Source organism: Lytechinus variegatus, chromosome 11 (genome assembly GCF_018143015.1).
Source record: "Lytechinus variegatus isolate NC3 chromosome 11, Lvar_3.0, whole genome shotgun sequence".
Taxonomy (NCBI): Eukaryota; Metazoa; Echinodermata; class Echinoidea; order Temnopleuroida; family Toxopneustidae; genus Lytechinus; species Lytechinus variegatus.
In genome coordinates, this window is record NC_054750.1 from 2,957,906 (window position 1) to 2,982,341 (window position 24,436).

Here is a 24,436-nt window from a genome sequence, read left to right on the forward strand (position 1 = left end):
GACTTGTCGGATAAAACGTCAGACAAGTCCTTTCATGAAATGCTCCCCGGATGGTCTACAATCCAAGGAGTATCAGGACAAACTGTAGCGATTGCGCAAGTATTTCATTCTCTGGCCCATAGACTGCTTGCAGAGGGACCAGACATGTTTCTGGTACTTCTCGTTCTTCCCATGGCAAAATATTTTCATCACCGTATCTGTATTTTGATAAAGAGAGAAAGGGAATGATCAAGCGTTCATGATACATTGCGTGGTTCAGAATGGAATAACAGAGATATTCCAAGAGTTAGAATAAGGAATCAAGGATGAGTGCAATATTGACCCTGATGTGTAGAATATTTCTGGTATTTCAACAAATCCAATACAATCATTATCTAACCCCCCCAAAAAAATAAATAAATAAGTGATTGAGCAAATCATTTCCCTTGTCACGATCAGTTATTATGGCTTCACTTCATACAATCAGTGTGATCATAGAAGTGTGACTTACTTCAGGACATCATGTAGTATCACTGCGCTCTATGTTGAACATTGCATTATCACTTACAATTCTCAGTTTCATTTTTTCTAGGACACATTGTATACGGTATTGAGTGATACATACCTTCAATTTTCTTGACTAAGTTTGGATCCAGTAGTTCATAGTCTTTGTATTTGCCCGAAGTCCGAAGAGTGCTTTTGATCAGGATACTGTCGCCAAAGAGGGCCTGGGCCAATGCCCTAGTGAGGGACGTAGCACCATCCACCTCAGAGCAGGCATTAATCCAATCTCGTTCGCCAAGTACATCCGCAATAATACCTAACAGACAAAGACGAAATGTTTACATTAATTTCTTTTTCCTTTAGAGTAGTGAAATACTTAGACTGGATTTCACATTACCATTTCTAATTGCAAGCACATGCATTCTGTCTCAATAGGGGTGTGTTGAGAGGACTTCAGAGAACAAGATGCCATAGCTCATATATTTAGAATCCGTTTCTAAGGCTTGGGTTATGAAATAAGTTACATATTGAAACGCCATGGGGGTATTGCCTGCATTAGGCAGTTCAATGTAGCCACAGAGCGAACATTGAAAAGTACAAGTACAATGAATATTTTTTTCAAAACGAGAGAGAGTAAAAAAATAAGACATTTACAGTGTATTCAACAGTATAATCCCCAAGTTCAATGACCTCAAATGACCTTTGTCAGTGATCACTTAAATACTCTTCTGTAGACATTTCAAAAACTTAACCTTGGCTATAAAAGATTTCAAATGTTGACCAAGCCGCTGTCACCTATATTCTGGCTCTGCAGCCGAGACAACCAACTCCACATTGTTTGATGCAGTGTTGCAGCTAGACACACATATATATATATACATGTAGAACATAAGTATTAGCAAAAAAAACTGGTTGAAAATAAGACAAGATTCGAATACTTACCGTCAGCTTGTGCAGATCCTACTCTTTCCTCTCTACCACCATAGGAACTTGACTCATTGCCAGCCTGATAAGGATGTGCCATGTTCGGTTGTGTGTACGGACTGTGATTCAAGGAATGAGACCGTTCCTGAGAGCTACCACGGTAATGGTGTCCAAACTGAGCAATGTTTGAACCATTATTCTGGGAAACTGATTGCACGTTGTTTCTGTCTATGTAGATATCTCTCCTTTGATTTGCGTTTCCAAAGTTCATGGCACTGTTATTCCGAGGGTTTGGGGGAGCTACGGGCAGCCTACAAGCTGTATGTATCCTTGAAGCGCTCCTCATGGCAGCATTTCTTCTTCCAACAGTACTTTGAGAATTAATGGTTTGTGATTGAGAATGGAATCTTGGAGAACTACCACTCTGTTGCAGCTTTTGGGCATGAGCCTGGTGAGGTCCAGGAAGGTTCATATTGTAGTGCTGTGACTGACAGGGTATGCCCATGTACTGTGCATTGCCATTCTGGCTTAAAACTTGAGGAATGTTGTTCTGAACTCTACGTGAACTGGCATCAGTTCGATTCAGCCTCAGCCTTACTGGAACCGATCTGACCGATTGTGCCCCTGTTCTACGACCAGAGTTTTGGGCATGCCACCTAGAATCACTATCCTCTACACAGATAAGCTCAGTGTTTCCTCTCTCATTTTCACTCTGATCTACATGAAATAAGTCTTGTGAATTTTTTGTTTTCAGCCCTCTCTTTTGATCACCCAAAGGGACATTTTCATAAAGAAACTTGACATCCTCATCATCAGACCCAGCAGATGTAGCGAGTATTTCTTGTAGAGACTGTATATCTGCATCATGTTCATAACCTAAATGATTTCCTGCCTGTTCATTTAGCGAGCTTTGAGCAGTGTCCATAACCTTGCTTGAATGCACTGCAACTGGATTATCATTTACACACGAATCATCAGAGAGCACAACAAGGTTTGGGTCATGGGGAGCCACTCCTGGATGATTGTATGAAGTGATGGGTTGGGAACTATCCGGCCAGGTGTCTATACCATCGTCGCAACTGAACTCAGATTTGATCCGAATGATGACAGGCCCAACAAGATCCACCTGGCCATCCCTCTCATTCTCACCAGGAAAGGTTACAGGTGAAGAGTTTTCACCCAAAGCGGAAGATTCATTGGCCTCTTCTTGAATGACATCAGATCCATCAAACTTACTTGTTCCTTGCACAATACTCTCAGAATTCTCTTTCTCAGCTGTCCCAAGTTCACATGAATCTGGTGATGTCTTTAACGGAGACAGATCACCTTCTTCCCCATTTGCAACATTACAACTAACTTGCCCATCATGCTTTAACTCTTGTTCCTGTTCTGAATTGGTTGGTGGACTAGCAGTATCACTGTTTTGTTCACCATCATTATCAACTCTGTCATTTTGCACAGAAGTATGGCCATGGCTGGAAATTACATCACGGTCACCGAGATCACCACAGTTATCTGCACCGCTGTCTGGGCACCTAGAATCCGGCTGAAAATCGGAAGCAGAAAGACGCTCCTCTGGATTTTCACCATTATCAGGTTGTTCTGGACTTTGACAGCGGTCACTTCTGGTGTCACAGTTATCAAGTGTCGGTTGGCCATCACTTGTTCCATCCAGATGACCTTGACGCTCCATCAGTCCTTCATCCAATTCACTTTCTCCTTCAATCCTTCTTTCATTGGGGTCTCCTTGGTTGCTCTTCCATCTTCTGAAGCTGTCACGGTCCATTCTAGAGGGTCCTCCAAATGGTTGAATTCTTTTCCTCCTGGGCCTAGGGGTCGGTTTTTGCAGGGATGAGCTGGACATCTTGACCACTTTGTGCAAAACTGTGATCACATTTCCCAAACAACCTTCTAGTTGCTGAATGCGGAGGTGCAAAGAACTCTGGGGAAAAATACAGAAAAATTGTAACAACCTTAATATCAACGATTCCATCTAAAATCCTGTAACACCCCCCCCCCCTCTCATGAAAAAAAAGGTCTTCCATTTCGAGGACAAGGCAATCTTTGACAGACGAGTAGAAATCTCAGAATTTGTTATAAAATGAAGGGCACCATGGCAATTCTATAGTTTTATCCAGTACAAACAGGCACATTCCAAAGTTGGCATAGACACCATAGCAACTTTCAACAACTACAGAAAAGGTAGACTACACATGCTCAAAAATGTGTAGACCTACATTTAGCTAAAGAGAATAGACTAAATAGTTATGTTCAAACCATAGTAAATTATCTTGCTTGCATTCATATACATGTAGAATTGCTCTAATAGAAAGTCCAGAAAACATGTTAATGCACCAATTTCATTGCTTTTTAACGATCGCTGATCACACTGATATCATGAGTATAATGAGTGAGAGAAGTGAAGTGGAATGAAACCTGAGATTTTTTTTTGGCACGTTTTTTTGGCGACCCAGAGTTTTTAGTCTTTACAGTTTTTACATGTACTGGGTTTACGCTTGCTTTGGAAAAATACATCTTCTATTTCTCTGCAGGGAATTTAAAAACTGAGACAGAACTTGGAAATAGACCAGTTCGTAGTTACTTCATGGGCTATTTTGGTCAAATGACCTTTCATTTCTTTCATCATGATAGGCAGATTTCAAAGCACGATATTACGTAAGCTTGCCTTACATAGCAGGATGAAGAAATTGAATAGACCAGGTGACTAGAATAGCACACCAATGAACACTTAATGAAGGTATTTGTTGCATTCCTACTTTGAATGCATATCTTAGCATGTTGCACAATGTACTTGACAAACTGTGAAATACCAGTCGTTCGTGGAAGCATTGTTGTTTTTTGTGGATGTAAATGAAAATTCAAAAGAATATATGAATAATCAAGATATCAAAGTTGGTGCTTATCTCATTAGATTTTAAACCACCATGTCACTTTAGTACAAATGACCTTCTTCTGATCATGCGTAGAATCTTTTGATCATGCGCAGAAAGGAACTACGAACTGGCTTATTGATTTTGAAAGTGGCACAACTCATTCTGTGTCAAATTTGTTGCTGACACAGTTCTCCCCCCCCCGTGTTTGGCAATACAATGTGAAGTTTCATACTGGCGCTCATGCAAACAATCTGGCTCTTTGCTAAATTTGTACAATCGAGATTGACATCGATGTTTCTTTCAATTGTTGCCCCCGAAACACTGATCTTTATCATTGTGTTGTGATAGACTTCTAACAGTCAAACTTTTTTTTTCTGGGGGGGGGGCAGGAGGGTTGCCAAATACTGATCGTTTACTTTGCCGTGATAAACTTTCAAATCTGTTAAAGTCAGATCTATTCTTAGCTTGGGTTCCTTTATTTTTGGTAAGGGCATGAAAATGAAAAAAAAAATTCCAAGACATCAATTACCTGATCATGCAATTTAGCTGATGCATCCTGAAGCAACCTTTCCAGATCAGCAGTATCACTTCTCATTGTGTTCTCTGTTGGGTGTTCAAAGGAAGTTGGAATGTCATGTCCACCAAAGGATCCAAAGTTTGAGCGATTATCGGAAAATCTTTCTCTCTTCCTCCATCTTTGGTTTTGATTTTGAGATGGGTAAAATGTATCATCCTCCTCTTCCTCTTCTTCCTCCTCATCATCATATTCAAAACTCAAATCATCAAAGTCATGCCCATTCAAGTCAATAGAATTGTTAAAAATGTCAGGATGCCCCTTGTCAGAGAAACACGGATCCCTATTACCATCATGAAAACGTGCTTTCTGTCTCCGATAAATGTATCTATGTGGTATTCTTTCATGTTTATCACGTAAGTTCCCCTGCACAGTCTCGCAACTTCTAGGTGCCCAAACAGCCTTTTTAGCTTGAAGGTGAACACTTGGACCACCTTCATTGGATGAACTGTTCCTCTGCAGGTGATTCTGCACAGGCACTTCTTCATCGGCTGTATGGTCACTCTCCCGACCAAGAGAAAATGTGGTCCTACAATCCGGTGACATTTCTGAGGTTGCTGTGGCTGATACAACAAAATGTTTTCTTTTAGATGGATGCATAATAGCAGCAGAGTAAGAGTTACTACGTTTCTTTTTGGAAGGTCTCTGGAACGGGGCACCTTGAGAAACACAAACGCGGCCTTCCCACTTGGAAGATGATCCCAACCCCTGGGGTTTGTGGAGGCATGCCGGGTGTCCATTCTGGGCCTTTCCAGAACCCTGTGAAAGTGATGAAAAGGGAAATGTTAATAAAGGTGATTAAGGCAAACTTTAAGGAAAAAAAAAATTGGGAAGAAACTACATGTACAGCACACAGGCAGGAGTGAGGAATTTAGAATGCAGTACTGACGAGATATTCTTTTCTTCATTCCATCATTTCTACTTTGTTTCTTCAAAAATCATCATACATATGCATTTACCCCTTGAAAAATATTCCAAAACAAATCCACCAACCCCATGCTAACATTATGTGAGCAAGTAATCCTTACAGCCATTTCTTATAAAAACTTGAATGAAAATATAAATATTTAGAATATATTGAGAATAAATTTTCCCTGAGAGCAAAACATAAAAATTATTTTTCAAGAATTCTCCCAGCCAAACAAAAACTAGTGCTTTAAGTAAACTGTCAAGTGTAGGATCAGGGATCGAAATTCACTAGGGTTCTTTTTTTTACGAAATCAAATTTATCTAAAGATAATTTCATGATTTATTTGTTATATCTTTGAAAAAGTATAAGGATTTTTTTCCCCTCATTCATGCCAAGCTTCAACGTCTTTGGCCCGTCTCCATCATTCTAATATCTGTTAATTTTCTTGGGTTGATCTATTTTGGAATTTTGATTTTGCAATAATTAATATCACTGAATTGAATAGAATTATTTGTGAATTATAACTTAATCCTTCCTCTTGAGAACCAGGCAAAAAATATATTTAAAATTAAGTTTTCTAAAATATAAGGTATGCAAAAACAAATAATTGGAATCCTGAGAAAAAATATATATATATTTCAAATCAATTCTAAAAAGACTTCAGTTCAAAGAGAAAGATTAAGGGTAGCTCTAAACAGATTTAAGGTATCCAGGATTTGCAAAATATTTCCAATTACATTTTGAAAAGATCTTTCTTCGGTAAACAGAAATTCGGTAAAGATTTTGAATACCAGTATACAAGAGAAGAATTAAGTTTGGAAATGATCTTCAATAAATAGTAGTTTGGAAAAGATTTTCAATAAAGTTGAGAAAATATTTGCAGTATACTACAGTTCTAAAAATAAATAGAATACAGTTCTGAAGAGAAGACTTCTGTAAACCCTCAACTTGGGAGATTCCGGTTTAAGATCCTGCATAAACTCCATATTACATTTTCTTTTTTTAAGGTTAGGTGATACATGTACAGTATGTACAATGGACATTGCACATGTATGTATTCGAATCCTTCCCAATAAACCAATTCAGAAAATCAAGTAAAGTTTTGAAGAAAAAGCAACTGAAAGTTAAATTCCAGCTCCCATTCAGCCTGTGTACTGCAGATGCATATGAACATTTTGGTTAGAAGACAGAGAGAAGAGTTACAAATTGTCAGAAGATAACATTAAAAGAAGAAGAAACCATTCTAAATGCTGAGGATTAATGTACAGGTAGAAAGTTTCATTCTGATAAATCAAGTCCATGATGCACTTCCATCAACAAAACATAACGTCAGAAAGTGGATTGATTCCAAGGCCAGACTACACAGGTCCATGGCAAGAATTGTGCAAAAACAAATTGTTTATTTTCTATTTGAAAATAGTCCAGGGCAATTTCACATTCACTTTTAATTCTTTTTTTTAAGTGTTCAAAGCAAGCAAATGATGAGACATTTGCAAGGGTAATGGTAGTATAGTTCATTTGAGCTCTTGGGTATGAAAGATTTGAATGTTCTTTGATACAGTTCTTTAAACAGTTTATAATCTGTGTTGGTACCAAGAGCATTTTTCTCAAAAAGTTCACTTTAAATGGGTTTCCACTAAATGCTAGTCACACTCACGTCCTTTCCATAAATGGCTTTCCTTGGCACAATCTCCAAATTTCAGAGTTCCTCCCGTGTGGCTGAAATCACAGGATCCAATTTCAGAGCAAGAAGGATGTTGTCACACCTACAGATGCACTTATTGATGATCTCAGCGTACACTTCCACATTGGAAGACATATGAAGGTTGCTCCCACATCAGCACAACAGCACTGATACTCACATGGCTAATCATACATCTCTCCATTGCATAACCTGCATCATAAAGCACTTCAATGGTCCTCCAGGACATTGTAGACTTTGATGATTGACGATATCCAGCAGCACACTTTTGTACAGAAGATTGCCGGCAGTGGCTGACCCTTCATCCAATGCACAAACACTGGATTTCCACCATATCCAAATCTGACTTCCATATGGCAAATGTCATCGGCTTCCAACAAATTTCACCTGTCCAGTACTAACTTTAAATTTTGCATATCACAGGCATATTACATGTATATATTCATGCATGATGACTATCGATAGACATTTTAAGAGCGTGACAAAGGATTTTGTTTACAAAATTATTGATAGAAGTGTGGTAATCTTTACAAATCAAATATCACAATTTTCAAGTTTACATGATTTACAATTCAAATTTCATTCACTAATAACATACATCTATTTACACTAATTTTCCTGATGTTTTATTGTCACAGTATGAATCAAATTTACCATACCTCTGAATATCACCTCCTCCTTCACTCTCCTCCCTTCATTCAACCCAAAACTCAACCACTCTAAAGCAATTCCATAAGTCACATTTTCTTTCAAATCCTTGGCTGCATCATTGCAGCTGTAGACCATATAAAAATTGAATGTGAGCAAGTAACCTTTTGTTGGGTTTTCTTCCCCCCTTTTTTTTAATATGATTGGTCTCTTTAGAATGGTAACACAACATTTGCTCCTACTACAATTTCTCCGGTCCTAATATCTCAGAGGCACAGGATTTAATAGAGTTAGGAATGTAATAGAGTTTTTGGTTCAGAATAATGTAATGATAAGGATTAGGATTCATTTAGTTTTGAAGATTAGGCTACATCTTTGGCTTAACGTACGGATTTCCATCGGCGCAATTGTAGCTGCAGCAAATGTCATGGAACTCTTTAGAATAGGAGAATCAAGTGCACTTCATTGAAAGAATACAGACTCTGCCTTTTGATACATTCTTTTCTTCCATTTTTTCAAGTGATCCACAACAACAACTTTGGGACAAAGGGAATTGTTGGGGTACAAACGTGTTGGGGTACTTCATTTCTTGCGTCATATCGATTATGATGCAAGAACTGAAGAATTGACTACATTGCAAGGAACTTCTAATCACCTGATAATCGCTTCTCCATTTTTTATTTCTTGCTCAACCTGTATACATCGATCTGCATACCAGTAGCAGGTCTCTCCCTCTTTTTCTCTGTCCGATCATCTCTCTTTCTATGTCAGTCTCTGTTGGCCTCTCTGTTTCTTTTTCTACAAGCTCTCCCCCTTCTCTCTGGTTTACTCTCTCTTTCTCCCTCCTACCCTCCTTCAACATCCAGCTTCCTCCTGTACACTTGTACCACCATCGCATCAACAGATGCACACACCAACAAACCCTTACCTTAGCTTTGGCAAGGGAAATGTTCTCGTGGTTGTTGCTCTTGATGAGGAAGTATCGAGCATCCCGGAACAGGTACTTCATCTTAGCTGTCTGATCTCCTACAATGAGTCACAAGCATATGGGTATTAATTGCAGACTTGCCAACATTTAAAATGCAGAAACCTGACCCAATTATTGTAAGGGAGCAGAGCGAGGTAGGGGGGGGGGGGAGGTTCCACCTTCCAGGTTAGGAAGCTTTTGCATTTTTGGCCTTACATTTGTGCAATCCATTGCATACCTTGAGAGAAAATTGATCATCAAGAATGACTGTACCTGGGTGTGTTACAATGTATGATTTGCTCAACCAGAATATAGAAATGGATAACTGGATATGCATATTTTTAAAAATATATTAATTATTGACACACTAATAAATGCACCCAGTTTTAGATTGTTGTTGGGCTGTCAAAACCCTGCATCTTAAAATTCAAACAATGATATCTATGCTATGAAACAATATCTATGCATTATAAAAATGAACAATCGAGTAGATTTAACAAATATATTCAATACCATTGAAATAAGCTTCATTTCTTTTGTTCATATGGCTGGTCAAACAAAATCAACATAAGTACGCCCGCACTGGTAGTCAACTTGAGCAGAGAGATTTATCCCCAGATATGCTAAAAAAAAAGGAGCCCGGGAAATCCCTATTCATCGCAATGTCAAACTTATCCAATGTCGCTGATGTGGTTTACGGTACACCATGTGGAGTATTATAGAAACAGTGGATAGAAGAGAAGTGGATAGGCGAGAAAGTGGAGATTTGAGAGTAGAGTATTCTTTCGTGAAAATAGTCCTGAAAAGGACTGTAAACCTGGGGCCCATTTCATAAAGGTAGAGCGTCAGCGTCAAGTCCCAAAACAGCGTCAAATTTTCACTTGCAACGTCAAGTTCAATATTTGACGCTGCAGCGCATTTCATAAAAAGTTGACGCTCCAGTAAGAGCGTCAACTTTTTACTGGAGCGTCAAGTATGGTTACTGGAGCGTCAAATAGGGTTAAATATTTGACGCTGGTCATGGGGGAGCGTCAAGTTGACACTGTAACGGGTTTTTCATTGTTAAGAATGGTGTATGTTGTGCTCAGGCATGCCCACAGGGCTCTTACAAGAGAACGAATATTTAGAGCAATGTCTGATGATAATAATGCCAATAGTAGGCCTAATAAAGAATATATTAAGGTAATGCTTTCTAATAGAAATGCTTTTTTTTTGTCCTGCCTACCGAAAAAAATAAAATGCTGAGAAATTCCTCCGAGACAGCATATCTTTCAGTTTATCCCAGGGCAGGTAAAAAAAGGAAGGTTATACTATCATGACTATAGACAGACTTTAAAAGAAAATGACAAATGGAGAGGATTTTTTTTTTGTGGGAAAAAATCATGAAAATAGAGGAAGGTGGATGTATTATGTGGAAGTGTTTAATTTAAGGCCTGAAAAAAAGCCCTATGGCCATAAAAAATGATAAATTGCTTTTTTTCCCCGTTTGTGACTTTCTCAAAAAAAGTTGTGGCTGTTGTGTTGGCACTGTCATGATTGTTGAATCCATTGATTTACTGAAGTGAATGGTTATTCGCCGTTGAAACTGATAACTTAAAAATAATTTCCATTATGAACAAAAATAATCTTTTAAGGTCATTTTCGATGTTTCATGCATAATTAGAGCGTACAAATTTACTTGCTTCAGGTGATTTTTAACAGCACTGGGCACTGCACCAGCAGTGGCCTGCGCCTGCCTTCAAGTTGATGTTGATACAACCTTGCATTACTAACACAAATAGTCAAGTGTGGGACTGGGATTAAATTTGTACGGTAGGAAACTTTTTAAGGTGAAATTTCGACGGGTAATAATGAGACCTCATCTTTTTCAAAATAATCTTTTCCCTGCCACAGGGCTAATATAAATAAATGCTCTTTCATAAAACATACCCACTGGAGAAACTATGCTATGTGATCACAAGGAAAATTAGCATTTTCTTCTACTCTCTACTAGAATTGCAAGCCATCACCATGCACCATAGAACCGTCACTCTGCTTCAATGGTTAGTCTTATGCTGCAGACCCTGTTTGCAGTTGCTAAATAATAATGTCGCTCCCGAAAAAGTTAACAAGCAAACAAAATATATATATTCTTTTTAAATGTTTTTCTTCTAATTTTGCTTCTCAAAGGTGGGGGTGGCACAGCCCGGCTGTACCCCCCCCCCCCCCTGATCCGCCAGTACTTTCTACCTTAACTTGGGACTTGAATTGAAAACAAAAAACTGGAGAGAAAGGGGATTTCCCCCTAATCAGCCTCGTACATGACTATTCAAATAATTCGCTGGAAAGTCAAGCTGACTTTCCAGCGAATGTGCTTTTATGAAATGCAAAGTTGCTAGCATAGCAAGTTGCTAGTATAGCAAGTAAAAGCTGCTATTCTACCAGAGTTGCTATCATAGCAACTTGCTATGATAGCAACTCTTTATGAAATAGGCCCCAGAAGGAACGTTGAGTGAGAACAGCTTGAGTAGTAGAGCTGATGAGGAGATGCTGGCTGAGTCGGCGAGTAGAGATGATGAGTAGTAGAGAGACTCGACGTTTCGGACAGGTTGACTGTCCGTCTCCAGCATCTCCTCATCAGCTCTACTACTCAAGCTGTTCTCACTCAACATTCCTTCTGGTTTACAGTCCTTTTCAGGACTATTTTCAAGAAAGAATACTCTACTCTCAAATCTCCACTTTCTCGCCTATCCACTTCTTCTCTTCTTCTATCCACTGTTTCTATAACACTCCACATGGTGTACCGTAAACCACATCAGCAATTGTACATGCCACCATGCAAACCTTCAAACAACATCTTATCCAATGTTGCAGATTTAGGCAGTAAGTTGTAAACAGAAGCCCCCAAAAATAAACAAATAATTTTTTGCCTGAAGTACACTCCAATTACTTGAAATCCGACCCAAACAAGAGCTCCCAACTCCTATATCAAAATCAAACATGATATTACCTGGTTTCACTTCGTTAACGGATGAGGACAGCTTGGCTTTCTTGCTGTTCTCGTCTGGAAAAAACAAAGGAAAAATTCCAAGAATATCAACATCCAGTAATCTTGAACACTATTAATTAGCCCTGAGTCAACGGCAGTTGGTGAAACGCCATGACCACAGAGAATTTTAAAGTTTTTACTTTTCAATTTTCACCATTTGTGATAAGATTCAAAACTGACAAATATTAAACATAAAAAAAGGAAAAGAATGATGAATTACCAACCTGTTAATTAAAGTATTGTTAATAATAGTTTGGATGATAAATATATTCTTTGGTGATTGATTTAAACAGCTTCACATGATCATAAAAGTATTTTCAATTATTTCAGAATATTGGCATGAAATTTTACCATTTTAGAAATTGTATACTCATCTATGTTTTAAAAATGTCTTACATGTAATGTAATTAAAGGAGAATGAAACTCAGGGTAAAAGATTAAACTTGTGTGAAAACAGAAAAAAATCAAAGAAAAGAATAGTGAACATTTGAGAAAATTGAACAAAACGATAGGAAACACGTATTTGAATGTTGATTTGTTCATTAATGATGTAGACATCTATCCATTGGCAATGAGACAAACATGTGTATGTCACTTGTACAACTCATCAATTACTTTTATACATATTTTACTTAAATTGTCACTTTTTTAATGTTCATCTACAGATCGGGGGGGGGGGGGGGGTTCATGGAAGGACATGTAATAGATGTTCAATAAAATGAATCATGGACAAAGAGTTTGTACTATTATAGAATAAGAAAAAAAGATGTTTTGGGGTATATTTTCAGTGTTACAATGGGAAGAGCTGTACTTCTGTGACTTCACAAATCTTGGTTTACACTGTATATTTCTTATGCTTTCTGTATTAATGATAAAAACCCTTTTCTGTCATCATTCCAAAACATTTATTACTTGTTAAAATACCATAAAGGCTAATACATCGAACCTCTACTCTAAGAAAATTGTGCCAAATTATGGCATCCTAAATTGAACCACTATTTTAGACCAGTTTCAAATTACAGCAAAATGGACCATTGATTTGTATTATTATCAATTTGATAAGAACTTCTCCAGATCATTTGTTATGTTCCACATGAAGAAATGGACTTACCATCAGAATCTGAAACCTCCTGTCCTTCATACACAATTGGAGAGAACTGTCGTTTTCTGTCCCTTCTAGACTGTTGTCTGTTGTCATGGTCACTGTCTACGTCATCTGGAAACAAAGAAAGATTTGACTCATGAAAAATCAATCCCAACGAAAATCACCTTTTAGGTGATTCCCTTGAAAAAGCATGAATAAATATGTAAAAATTCATAATTACTGTATGACTTGATAACCAATGCAGCCTAGAATAACAAGCATACATTGTAATTAGGGATCAGAAACCCCTTTTCTGGATAAGAATCAACATTGAATTGTGGCCCAGTGGATAAGTCTTCTGCCTTTGAAACAGAGGGTCGTGGGTTCGAATCCCAGCCAAGGCGTAATTTCCTTCAGCAAGAAATTTATCCACACTGTGCTGCACTCGACCCAGGTGAGGTGAATGGGTACCCGCAGGATTAATTCCTTGAATGCATGAGCGCTGAGAGGCAGCTCGACCTAAAGCCGGGGTAATAATAATAATAAAAAACGCGCCTCGGAATAGAATGTTTCTAGATAGATGGCCCTATATAAATGCCTATTATTATTATTAAGCAAAATTCACTTAATTAGGGAAATTTTTATCAAAGTCACACTCTGCAACTTTGAAATAAATCACCAAACAAACCTATAAAAATTATAAAGAACCTGGGCTGGTATTCAATTCAATACTTAAGCCATTATTTTAAGTATTTTACTCAGTATTCTGCATAAGTAATAAACTTATCCATCTTTGGTATACAATTGTCTTTTTTTGATAAGTAATTTGCTGAAATCTAGGTCAGTCCCGCACCTGGCCTAAGACTGGCTTGTGTGTACTTTACAAACATACAAGCGTGCATTCATACATCCTGCGCACTGGTAGATACATAAATTGCGCAACACGCATTATTTGGCTTAGACGATATGACGTCACGATGGTTTTTAGTAATTATTTTGAATTAAGTTGTCTTGATAAAATAAAATACTTAGAAGTGATTTGAAAATGAGTTCAAGCATTTTGCTAAGTTAAGTAAAATACTTTCTCCATCAATACTCTTATCTCACTAATAAATACTGGCCCTTATCATCAACTCACCAATCTGACTGCCTGAAGAAGTAGAGCTTGCTTCGCTCCTGACATCAAAGGTGTCGCTGAAATCGGGTGGCTCCATTTCTCCGTCTCCGTTAGCCTCTCCTTCAACAATGTTGCTCTCGTCCTCTTCTTCGATAGCTTCCTCTTCGTTCTCCTCTTCTTCCTCTTGTTCTTCGTCCTGCCCGTCAACACCTTCCTTGCTGATCTCGACGTCTGGTATAGCTTCAGTGGATATCTCTGCAGAATTGTCAACGTCTTTTATTGGGTCGTCTGAATCAAAGAAGATGAGGAGTGGTTAGATTCTTTTTACACTTGTTAAGGAATGGCAATTTGACTAACTGTACAGTATACACAAGGTTTTCCAGCCTTTTTACATCTTTTCTTCTTGCAAAAATCAATTATCATATAATGAACAGGATGTACATGACAAATGCATAGTTTCAAGACAACCAAATAATCCCCTCTTAGATCTTTCCTGCATACAAATCCAGCTGTTGTTACCTTACCATAACTCTGAGGAGTTCTAATCCACCTATTGTCCCTTTGCATGCCTTAATCCACTACACATTTCATAACTCCAATCAAACATTTGTTGGGGCTGGGCAATATTTTGGATGAAGAGTACTAGAAGCATCCGGCAAGCAATTTACAAAGCTTTACAAAGTGTCAAAAACTAAGAAATGGAAAAAATGACTAATACTCCTTGAAATGTGATGTAATATTATAGGCATGTTTTCTCTTGTTTTGTCATTTCGATTTTTTTTTTAATTAGTAATAGAGTTCTTTAAGAGATTCACTTACCTTCAGTTACTTCCATAGGAGTCTCAGAATCTTCTGGGGCCTTTGTAAAAAAAAAATAGAACAAATTCATGAGAGCCATAATGCACATTCTCTAAAGATTGGACATTTAGATCTGTAACAACTGGACATCTGCTGAATGTAATCAAGTATCAAAGCAATATTTCCTTGTAAAGATATTTACTGGGCCCCGTCTTACAAAGAGTTACGATTGATCCAATCAATCGTGACTCTATTGAAATCCACCAAGGTCACAATTTTTTTCTACAGGAAATCTGCACAATGTCCTTTGTAACCAAAGAGAAGCACAGTGAATTTTCAAGAAAACGATGAATGCATGAATATATATCATAGCTAGAAAATATTTTGAACAAATATGCATGACAGATAATGATGTTGCTGGCCGTCCATGGTTGCAATTGATCGGATCAATCGCAACTCTTTGTAAGACGGGGCCCAGGTCATCTCTCACTCCACTCTTATCATGCATAAATCAAATATTTGGGTTTTACTTTCATGTGTTCTGGAGTACATGTAGCAAAGAAAATACATATAAGAATTTTGCACACAAAAAAGCCTGCTCAATATTCATGAAAATAAAATCCCCCATATTATTCCTCACTATCACCAAGTTAATATACAAAGTGACTTGGATATGTGATTCATGTAGTCATTACATATGATTATACAAAAGCTCATTTTGTTTACATTTAATAAAAAAATGTAATTAACTGAATGATTTTCAATCTATTAGGATGTGCTTTAAATGCAAATATTTGTAGCTTAACATGTGACACATGAATGATGTGACTGTGAATACCCACTTACTCCTATTGCAGTTGATAGAACAATTTGAATTTACAAATATTCCTATAATCCTCAGGCTAGGGCTGAGTAATGTTAGAATTTTTATTTCCAATTTCCAACTCTGTTGTATTGGTAGAAAACTGGTATTTTGATAGATGGATGCCAAAAATTTTAACACAACAAAAAGTCACTGGCCTGTATTCTGAAGTCAGGTTTAAAGTTGTGGTTTAAGTATGAGAAGCCAAAAGTATCAAAATTTTTATTAAGTTGTATGTTTCTTATGTTTACTGTGCTCTTTCCTGATTCATCGATGGTGAAGACAATCATCTATTTATACTTCCTACACAATTATGATTTGAGAGCCGAATGAGCTGAAATATGATATCTCTACTGTTTAGTGATTATGTAACGATTGGCTGGCCATACTTAAACCACAACTTTAAACCTGAGTTTAAGTTAAACCCGACTTCAAAATACGGGCCAATGATTTTAATGCTCTAAACAATTTTAATTCTTTAGTTATATTAAAAGTATTAAACTTCAAATAGAACTAAAGAATTTATTTATATATTTTTTTTTGTATCCAGGCGGTACATGTATCGCAAAGGTGGCTTGTAATTCCCTCTGAATTATTTTCCCATCACAGGGTTCCCCCATCCAAGGAGCTATTATCCAGATTGATCACATACCAAACCAAAGGCCTTTCTGCTTTACTCATATTGCCTCTTTGTTATTTCGACATGTGCAATTTTCTGTTAATTCTCACTGTAAAAGTCAGTTGAGGAACAGTCTTTAAATATATGATACACTAATGAATTATTTTGTTGTGTTTGATTTCCAAACAATATTCAAAGAAATCGTAAGCTGGCTTGGCGTGTTACACCTCCGCCCTTATCAAAACTACAGGTACCTTTGTCTCTTCTGTCTCTGCAAGAACAGTCTCTGTCTCTACTTTAGCACTTTCAACAGGATCTGCTTTAGCTTTAGCCCCCGAATCCCCAGCACTCTCCTTGGCGGATGCAGCGGTTTTGGCTTTCACAGAGGCTGGTGTCGTCTTCTTCACCACCTTCACTGGCTTCTTTTTAGCCGCTGATGCAGGAGTCTTTCCTGCCGTAGGCTTGGCGGTAGTTTGTTTTGTTGCTGCTCCTGACTTGGCAGCTACGGGGGTCTTCTTCACAACCTTCTTGGTCTTGTTGGCCGGTGTTGTGCCAGTTGATGTTGCCTTTGCAGGAGTTGTAGAAGCAGCTGTTGAGGAGGCTGTGGTGGGTTGCTTGGTTTTAGGAGGTTGTTCACTTATGGTTTCAGTCTTTGGGGTTGATTCCTCACTGGCAGCAGGAGTTGAGGTGGTCTGCTTTGTGGCTTTGGCCGTAGCTGGACTTGCTGGTTTTTTAACAGTCTTTGTCTGTGCTGTGGATTTTGTGGTTTTGGTGACTTTCTTTACTGCTGAAGAAATGGAGAGAATTGCGTCTAGTAATTGACAGAGGTCTGTTCAAGCAATGAACTGAAAATGTTTGGTTTACAGAAAGCATATAAACAGGAAAGTTCATTATTAAACTAGAAGCTACACAAACGTATTCATTCCAAGCACATTATAACAGTAACTACACAACACAGCCCTGCAAGAATTTGCCCAACAAAGATTTTTTTTTTGCTATATTATGTTATTTTGGACTTTGGTTTTCATGCTACCAAACTGAAGACCCAAATCTGTTTTCCATGACAAGATAAAAATATATACAATAAATGGCTATAAATCTCCTGGTCTAGCTCAATTTAATGAAAAGTTACTAAATCTTTCATTTTCTAAAAATATGCAGTATCAAAAATAAATACTACTGGTAATTTTGTATATGATCTCAGCTTGGATTCTCTTTATCATGACTGGAACCTTTTGTTCCATAAAAAATGGTACCACCTGCTTTTTAAGCCCAAAACAAAACCTAAACCACTAGATCTAATTCTTACCCTCAAATTATTCAACAGACCTGTCCCTATCAAGACCTTAAACCCTTGCCTCAACAGAATGAAGACGCAAGTTATTGTTGGGTCAACGATCTGAATCATATTCAGATATCTTAGAGGGGAAGTGAACTAACCAACATTTGTATGGTGTTATAAATGGATAGTCTTGAAACATATCATTTGAGATACATGTAGCTATTAGTAATACAGAGAATAAAATGGCCTATGATTTTATTTCTGTGGAGAAACTAAAATGTTTTTGAGAGGAAATGCACCTGTTTACTAATTGGAAACATACTCCCTGTGACATGAATGTACTGGGTAGCGAATTCATCTGCTATTTTTCCACTGGGACTATTTTACAAGACTAAACTACTAAGAATGTTGCATTATGGGAAATGAAGTATGAACCTAGCCAGATTGGAGTATATGTAGTTGAGAACATGATATGTGGATATCAGTACAGCTGCTGGTTTGTATGCCCTTTAAAGGGGAAGTTCGCCCTGACAAAAAGTTGTAAAAATAGCAGAAAAATAATGAAAAATATTGAAGGTTCAAGGAAAATGCATCAAAGATAAAGTCTCCAGAATTTCAATTTTTAATTTCTGACGTCATATGCAAGCAGCTTCCCATGAAATAAAGAATATCAGTGAACTGTCACGTTCTCAGAAAACTGAAAATGGGTTTCATTGCATCTACATCTACATGCATTTTAAATTACATATATGCAACACATGGGGCAGCTGCTCATATATGACGTCACAAATTAAAAAAAAATTCAAATAACTTTAATCTTTAAAGGAAAACAAAACCCAAGACGAGAAGCAATCTTATTGGAAAGAGAAAATGAGGGGAACAATTTAAAAAAGTTTCATCAAAATTGGTTAAGAAATAAGCAAGTTGAGGGAGTTTGAAAACTCTTGTTGTACTTTCTATGGGGATCCTCAAATTGCAAACGTGCTTCAAAATGGCTGATTTTGTGGACAACTCTCCATTTGTTTTGTACACAGATTTTCCTCATTATCTTTCAAATTGCATCTTGCCTCCTTCTGAGCACAACATATGTCATGGGGACATATAATTCACACCACATATGTCAAGGTCAGGAGGAGATAATGTGAAATATGTAAAATAATGGGGAAAATCTGAAAATTTGTGTACAAAACAAATGGAGAGTTGTCCACAAAATCAGCCATTTTGAAGCACGTTTGCCAATTTGAGGATCCCCATAGAAAGTACAACAAGACTTTTAAACGTCCATAACTTGCTTATTTCATAACCGATTTTGATGAAACTTTTTTTTAAATTGTTCCTCTCATTTTACTCTTTCCAAGAAGATTGCTTCTCTTCTTTGCTTTTGGTTTCCTTTAAGGCATGTTCCTCAAACCTTCTCCAAGATTATTTTTTTTTTTACAGCAAACTTTTTGTTGGGGTGAACTTCTCCTTTATAGGACAGGGTATCAAAGAGGAACTTACCAACTTTCTTGGCAGGTGTAGTGGTCTTTACTTCTTCATCAAAGTCATCATCCACCGGTGCCATAATATCTGTCAGAACATTCACTACATCTTCGCCTCCTAGTAAACATGACAGAGATGAAAATCAAGTTTAATCATTTAATACCCCTTTCATAAACCCAATTATGCAGCTAATAGCAGCATAATTTGGTTGTAAAATCAGAGGAGGACCAGAGTTATCCGCATTATTTTGATGCTGCAATTATCCGCATAATAGCAGAATCGGGACAAGATTTTGAGTTTATGAATGCATTTCCAAATAACACGGATAATTGCCATGGTGCGGTCACAAGGTCACCCTTTTCCAACACAACCGCATCGGAGGGGGCGTGTCCAGTTGTCATGACGATTATCCGCCTTTTCAGGACGGGCGCTCGTAAAAATAATGCGGATAATTTTCAGAGTTTGTGAACGCAATTTTTATTGAATTATCCGCATTACTATTAGGCAGCTAATTGGAGGATAGGTTTATGAAAGGGGTATAAAAGGTCTCAATAAAACTTATCAAATGTGGAATTAATATCAAGATGCACATCCAGAGAGGAGATTTTGTCAGAATATCACATCATGGCTCCATAATAATCCAAGTAAAGATCAAATGTTTGGTCAACTAGACCTGAGTTATATACTTTATTCAGACATTTCACGGGAGAGGGTCTGGAAAATTTATCAACTTTGTAATGTATAAATGGTAACAATTTTCATGACTTTTTTCAGCACACTATATACTCATTTGATAGGCATAGTTTTGTCTTGTCTTGTCGTGGATGCCCACAGTCAAAGTGTTGATTATTATGGCATTTGAAATTGCTATACCATAAAAAAATCTGGTGACATACATGTACATGTGATTGTTAACATCAAGCAAATGAGTCTGCCTCAGTCTATGACCGAGGGAGAGCAAAAAATCGCACTCCTAAAAAAATAATAATAATAATTAATATATATTATTATTAATTATTTATAACAAAATAAATTTTAATATTTGTTAAATAATAATTTTTCTCTCTAAATTGTTCGTTAAGACGGCATTGCTTTCTGGAACTACGTCATACACAGGGCTCGACACTAGCAGCGGTCCGACGGTCCCAGACCGTTAAAAATCGCTGTCGGGCCAGTAGATTTTAAAGGGGAAGTTCACCCTGACAAAAAGTTTATTGTAAAAATAGCAGAAAAAATAATAAAAAATATTGACGAAGGTTTGAGAAAAATTCATCAAATAATTAAAAAGTTATTAGAATTTCAATTATTTGATTTGTGACGTCATATGCGAGCAGCATTCCTACATAGCAAATGGTAAAAAATCAATGAAATGTCATTTTCTCAGAAAATTCAAAATGGTTTTCACTGTACCTTTTGTATATCAATAGACAAATCATTTCACACCCGATCATGAATAGAAAACATAATTAAGTCATCAGGAACCATAAAAAATTGAAATTCATGCATTTTATATTACATAACACATGGGGCAGCTGCTCGTTTATGACGTCACAAATCCAAAACTTTGAACTCTAATAACTTTCTTATTCTTTAACGGATTTTCCTCAAACCTTCACCAATAATTTTTACTATTTTTTCTGCTATTTTTACAACAAAGTTTTTATCAGGGTGAACTTCCCCTTTAAGAAATAGGAAGATTTACTGGTCCGACATGACCAGTAAAAAATATCATTGTCGGGCCAGTAATTTTTCCAAAAATAGCAAGATTTAAGGGTCCGACATGACCAGTAATAAAACCATTGTTGGGCCAATAACTTTTCCAGAAATAGTCAATTTCACTACAAACCATTTCCCCCCGTTAAATTCTGTCATTCACACACGGAATGGATCGCACGTAAGTGTTACTAGATTAGCATACAGTGTACATGTAGCCAGCCACACAACCCACGTGGTAAATTCACTACTGGCTGTGCGAACGAAGCTTGGCTAAACTGGCAGAAATCTCTCACAGAACTGTCAAAATTCACGGCTCTCACTCATGAAAGGCTCTTATAATGTCCATATTTCCTAAAAATTGGAGTTACTCTGTCATTTGTAAGCAGTAAAAGGAGAAATTTTCACTTCTGTTTTGGTTCAAACAGATCGGGTTTCGGGTGATATCGTTTGAATACATAATAGCCCCACATATGCATTTATGTGTGTGTTGATACACTTGGTTTCTCACTTTCTTTCGTAGCTATTTTAATTGAGCCAAAAAAGAAACTGATAAATTATTTGATAGTTTAAGCTTTCTTCCTATTTTTCTTTCCTTCTTTCTTTTCAATATTTCTTTGTTTCTTCCCTCTTTTCTTTCATTTTTTTGTACTGTCTTTCTTTTTTAATTTCCCTCTTTTTCTTTAATTTGTTCTTTCATTCTTTCTATCCTTTTAAAAATATTTTCTCTATTTCTTTTTTCTTTCTTCCTTTCTTTTTTTGATATTTTTCTTTCTTTAATTCTTGAGTCCATCCATCCTATATTCATCTCTTCTCTTCTTCCTTCCTTTCTTTCCTTCCTTCTTTTTACCCTTTTCTTTCCTTCATTCTTTGTTACTTTCTTCCTTCCATGCATCATTTATTTACTTTCTTTTTTTCTTCTTTCAGCCCTTTCTCTCTTTCTTACATTCATTCCTTTCTTCTGTCTTGTTTTCCTTTCATCTATTCTTTTATCTTACCTTTTTTATATTGCTTGCATCTTTCCTTCCTTCATTTCTTTCTATCTATCTATCATTTTACATTTCCTTTATTTCTTCCTTCTTTCAATCCTTCCTCTTTCTTTCATCCTTCTTTCCATGTCTCCTTTTACCTTCTTTTTTATTGCTTCTTCTTTCTTTCCTTTACTACTTTAAATTCTGGATTTGTTCTTTCTTTCTTTCTTGCTTTCTTCTTCTTCTTCTTCTTCCAGGCTGGTACAGTCCGCCACTGGCGTATTATCGTACCTTGTGCTTGTCAAGTGTTGAGTGTACAGTGCAAGTAAAAAATTTCTACAATGGACTCTATGTGCAGCTAAAAAACCAGACTGAAGCTTAACGAAGCTTGACACACTGCACCTCCAGCTTGAAAGGCTCCAATGAAGTGCAGTTGACAGCTACAGGTGGTAATGAATTCCACAGCCTGATAGCGTCTGGATAAAAAGATGTTTGGAGAAATCGTGTCCTTGCATAGGGAACCAGGAGTTTTTGTGGGTTTCCCCGAGTGCGTGGGGCTGTTACTGGAATGAGATTGGCGGACGGAAGATCAACCAAGCCATGGAGTATGCTGTATATCATATAAACTTTCTGCTGAGCTCTCCTCTCTTGAAGACTTGGCCACTGAAGCTGATGAAGCATAGATGTTACGCTGCTTGTGCGGCGGTAGTCATCTAGGACAAAACGGGCAGAACGCCTATGTACCATTTCTAACTTTCTGATGTTCTCCTGTGTGGATGGGTCCCAAACTACCGCAGCATACTCCAAGACAGGGAGTATCAGAGTCTTGTAAAGTAACACCTTTGTCTTTGGTGGACAGGCCCTCATGTTCCTCTGCTTCATTTCTTTCTTTCTTTCTTCCTTCATTATTCCTTCCTTCCTTTCCTTCTTTAGTTCTTTTTTCCTCAACTCTCAAGACTAGGCCTACAGTACATCCTACCTGTCCACTGGCACTGGCTTTGTCAGTGCATGCAGATGCAGCACAGAAGCAGAGCACACACAATTAACATGCATATTACTATTACTACAAGGACAAATTAGACTGTCAAATCCGACACATCACGATCACACTTCCAACTTCACACACAATATATGGAGGACAAAATCCATTGAATTAATAAAGATAAATATAGCATAATACCTTTACTACCATCCTGCTCTAGCTCTGACATATCTGACCTTTTATATCAGGTCGTTTTATCAATTTTCGGCAGTGTTTCCTGTCACTTTTCATGAAAACTGAAGCTCTCGCATCGAATCTCGCGATAATTGTATTATAAATCACGCGCAAGCTAAAAAATGAAACGAGACTCCATACTCCCTCTACGTCCATAAAACAGCAGCATGATACAACTGGGCGTTGAGCGTGCGCCTGTAATCCGTCCAAGCTATGTGGGGGAAGTTGCAAATTGATGCAGAGGTTCAAGGTTCGAGTCCTGGTCACCCCTTTCGGATGGTGACGTTAAAGGTCGATCCCAGACGTATTTTTTTTTAACATGTTCACACCTAGTTACCAATAATGCATATAGCATTTCCATTTATTTGAAAGCAAGCTAAAAGAGCATTGTAGATTAAACGCCCTGCTCACGGGCATTGGCTGCCGCGCCGGGGATCGAACCCCGGACTTTTCCATGTATAACCAAGCGCCTTAGACCATTCGGCCACGGCATGATAATCATATTTGATCGATACACGTCTGACAAAACTCAAATACACACATGCACACATACAAATCCGTAGATAGAAAAGTCCACATAACAGGGTAATTAAAAAAAAAGTCAGAAGGCGTTAAAGGGATGGTCCGGGCTGAAAATATTTATATCTAAATAAAAAGAATAAAATTCACAGAGCAAAATGCAGAAAATTTCATCAAAATCAGATAACAAATAACAAAGTTATTGAATTTTAAAGTTTTTCAATATTTTGTGAAAAACAGTTATACGCACATCGTCATGTATATTCATTAGGTAGGCTGATGATGTCACATCCCCACTTTCTTTTTTTTTCATGGTATTACATGAAATCATAAATGTTTCATTTTTTCATACATGTGTAAATGATGTGTCTCCATTATGATGAAATAAGTTGCGGCAATAAAAAACTAATGCACTTTATCCGTTTTCAATCTAATTGTTTTATTTCTTGGTAGAAAAAATTTGAATAAACCTAATTTTATATAATAAAATACAAAAGAACAAGTGGAGATATGACATCATCAACCAACCTAATGAATATTCATAAAGATATGCCTAGCACTGTTTCACCAGAATAATGCAAATCTTTAAAATTCAATAACTTGGTTATTTTTTATCCAATTTTGATCAAATTTTCAGCATTTT

General features: G+C 37.2%; 1 protein-coding gene across 2 annotated transcripts; it reads right to left on the reverse strand.

Moving 5' to 3' along the window:
- LOC121423900 lies at positions 1-23,394 on the reverse strand. Of its 2 annotated transcripts, none has more exons than XM_041619434.1 (12): positions 23,239-23,394; positions 19,393-19,491; positions 16,865-17,394; positions 15,151-15,190; positions 14,353-14,619; positions 13,242-13,346; positions 12,092-12,145; positions 9,064-9,161; positions 4,831-5,634; positions 1,426-3,349; positions 605-799; positions 1-197 (listed from the first exon to the last, which is right to left on the reverse strand). In XM_041619434.1, the coding sequence occupies exons 1-12, from the start codon at positions 23,267-23,269 to the stop codon at positions 73-75; spliced, it is 4,272 nt and encodes a 1,423-aa protein (XP_041475368.1). In that variant the 5' UTR covers positions 23,270-23,394; the 3' UTR covers positions 1-72. The 2 variants fall into 2 exon arrangements, with proteins under 2 accessions (XP_041475368.1, XP_041475367.1); XM_041619433.1 differs by having other exon boundaries at positions 16,865-17,397.
- Between the last annotated feature and the right edge of the window lie 1,042 nt (positions 23,395-24,436).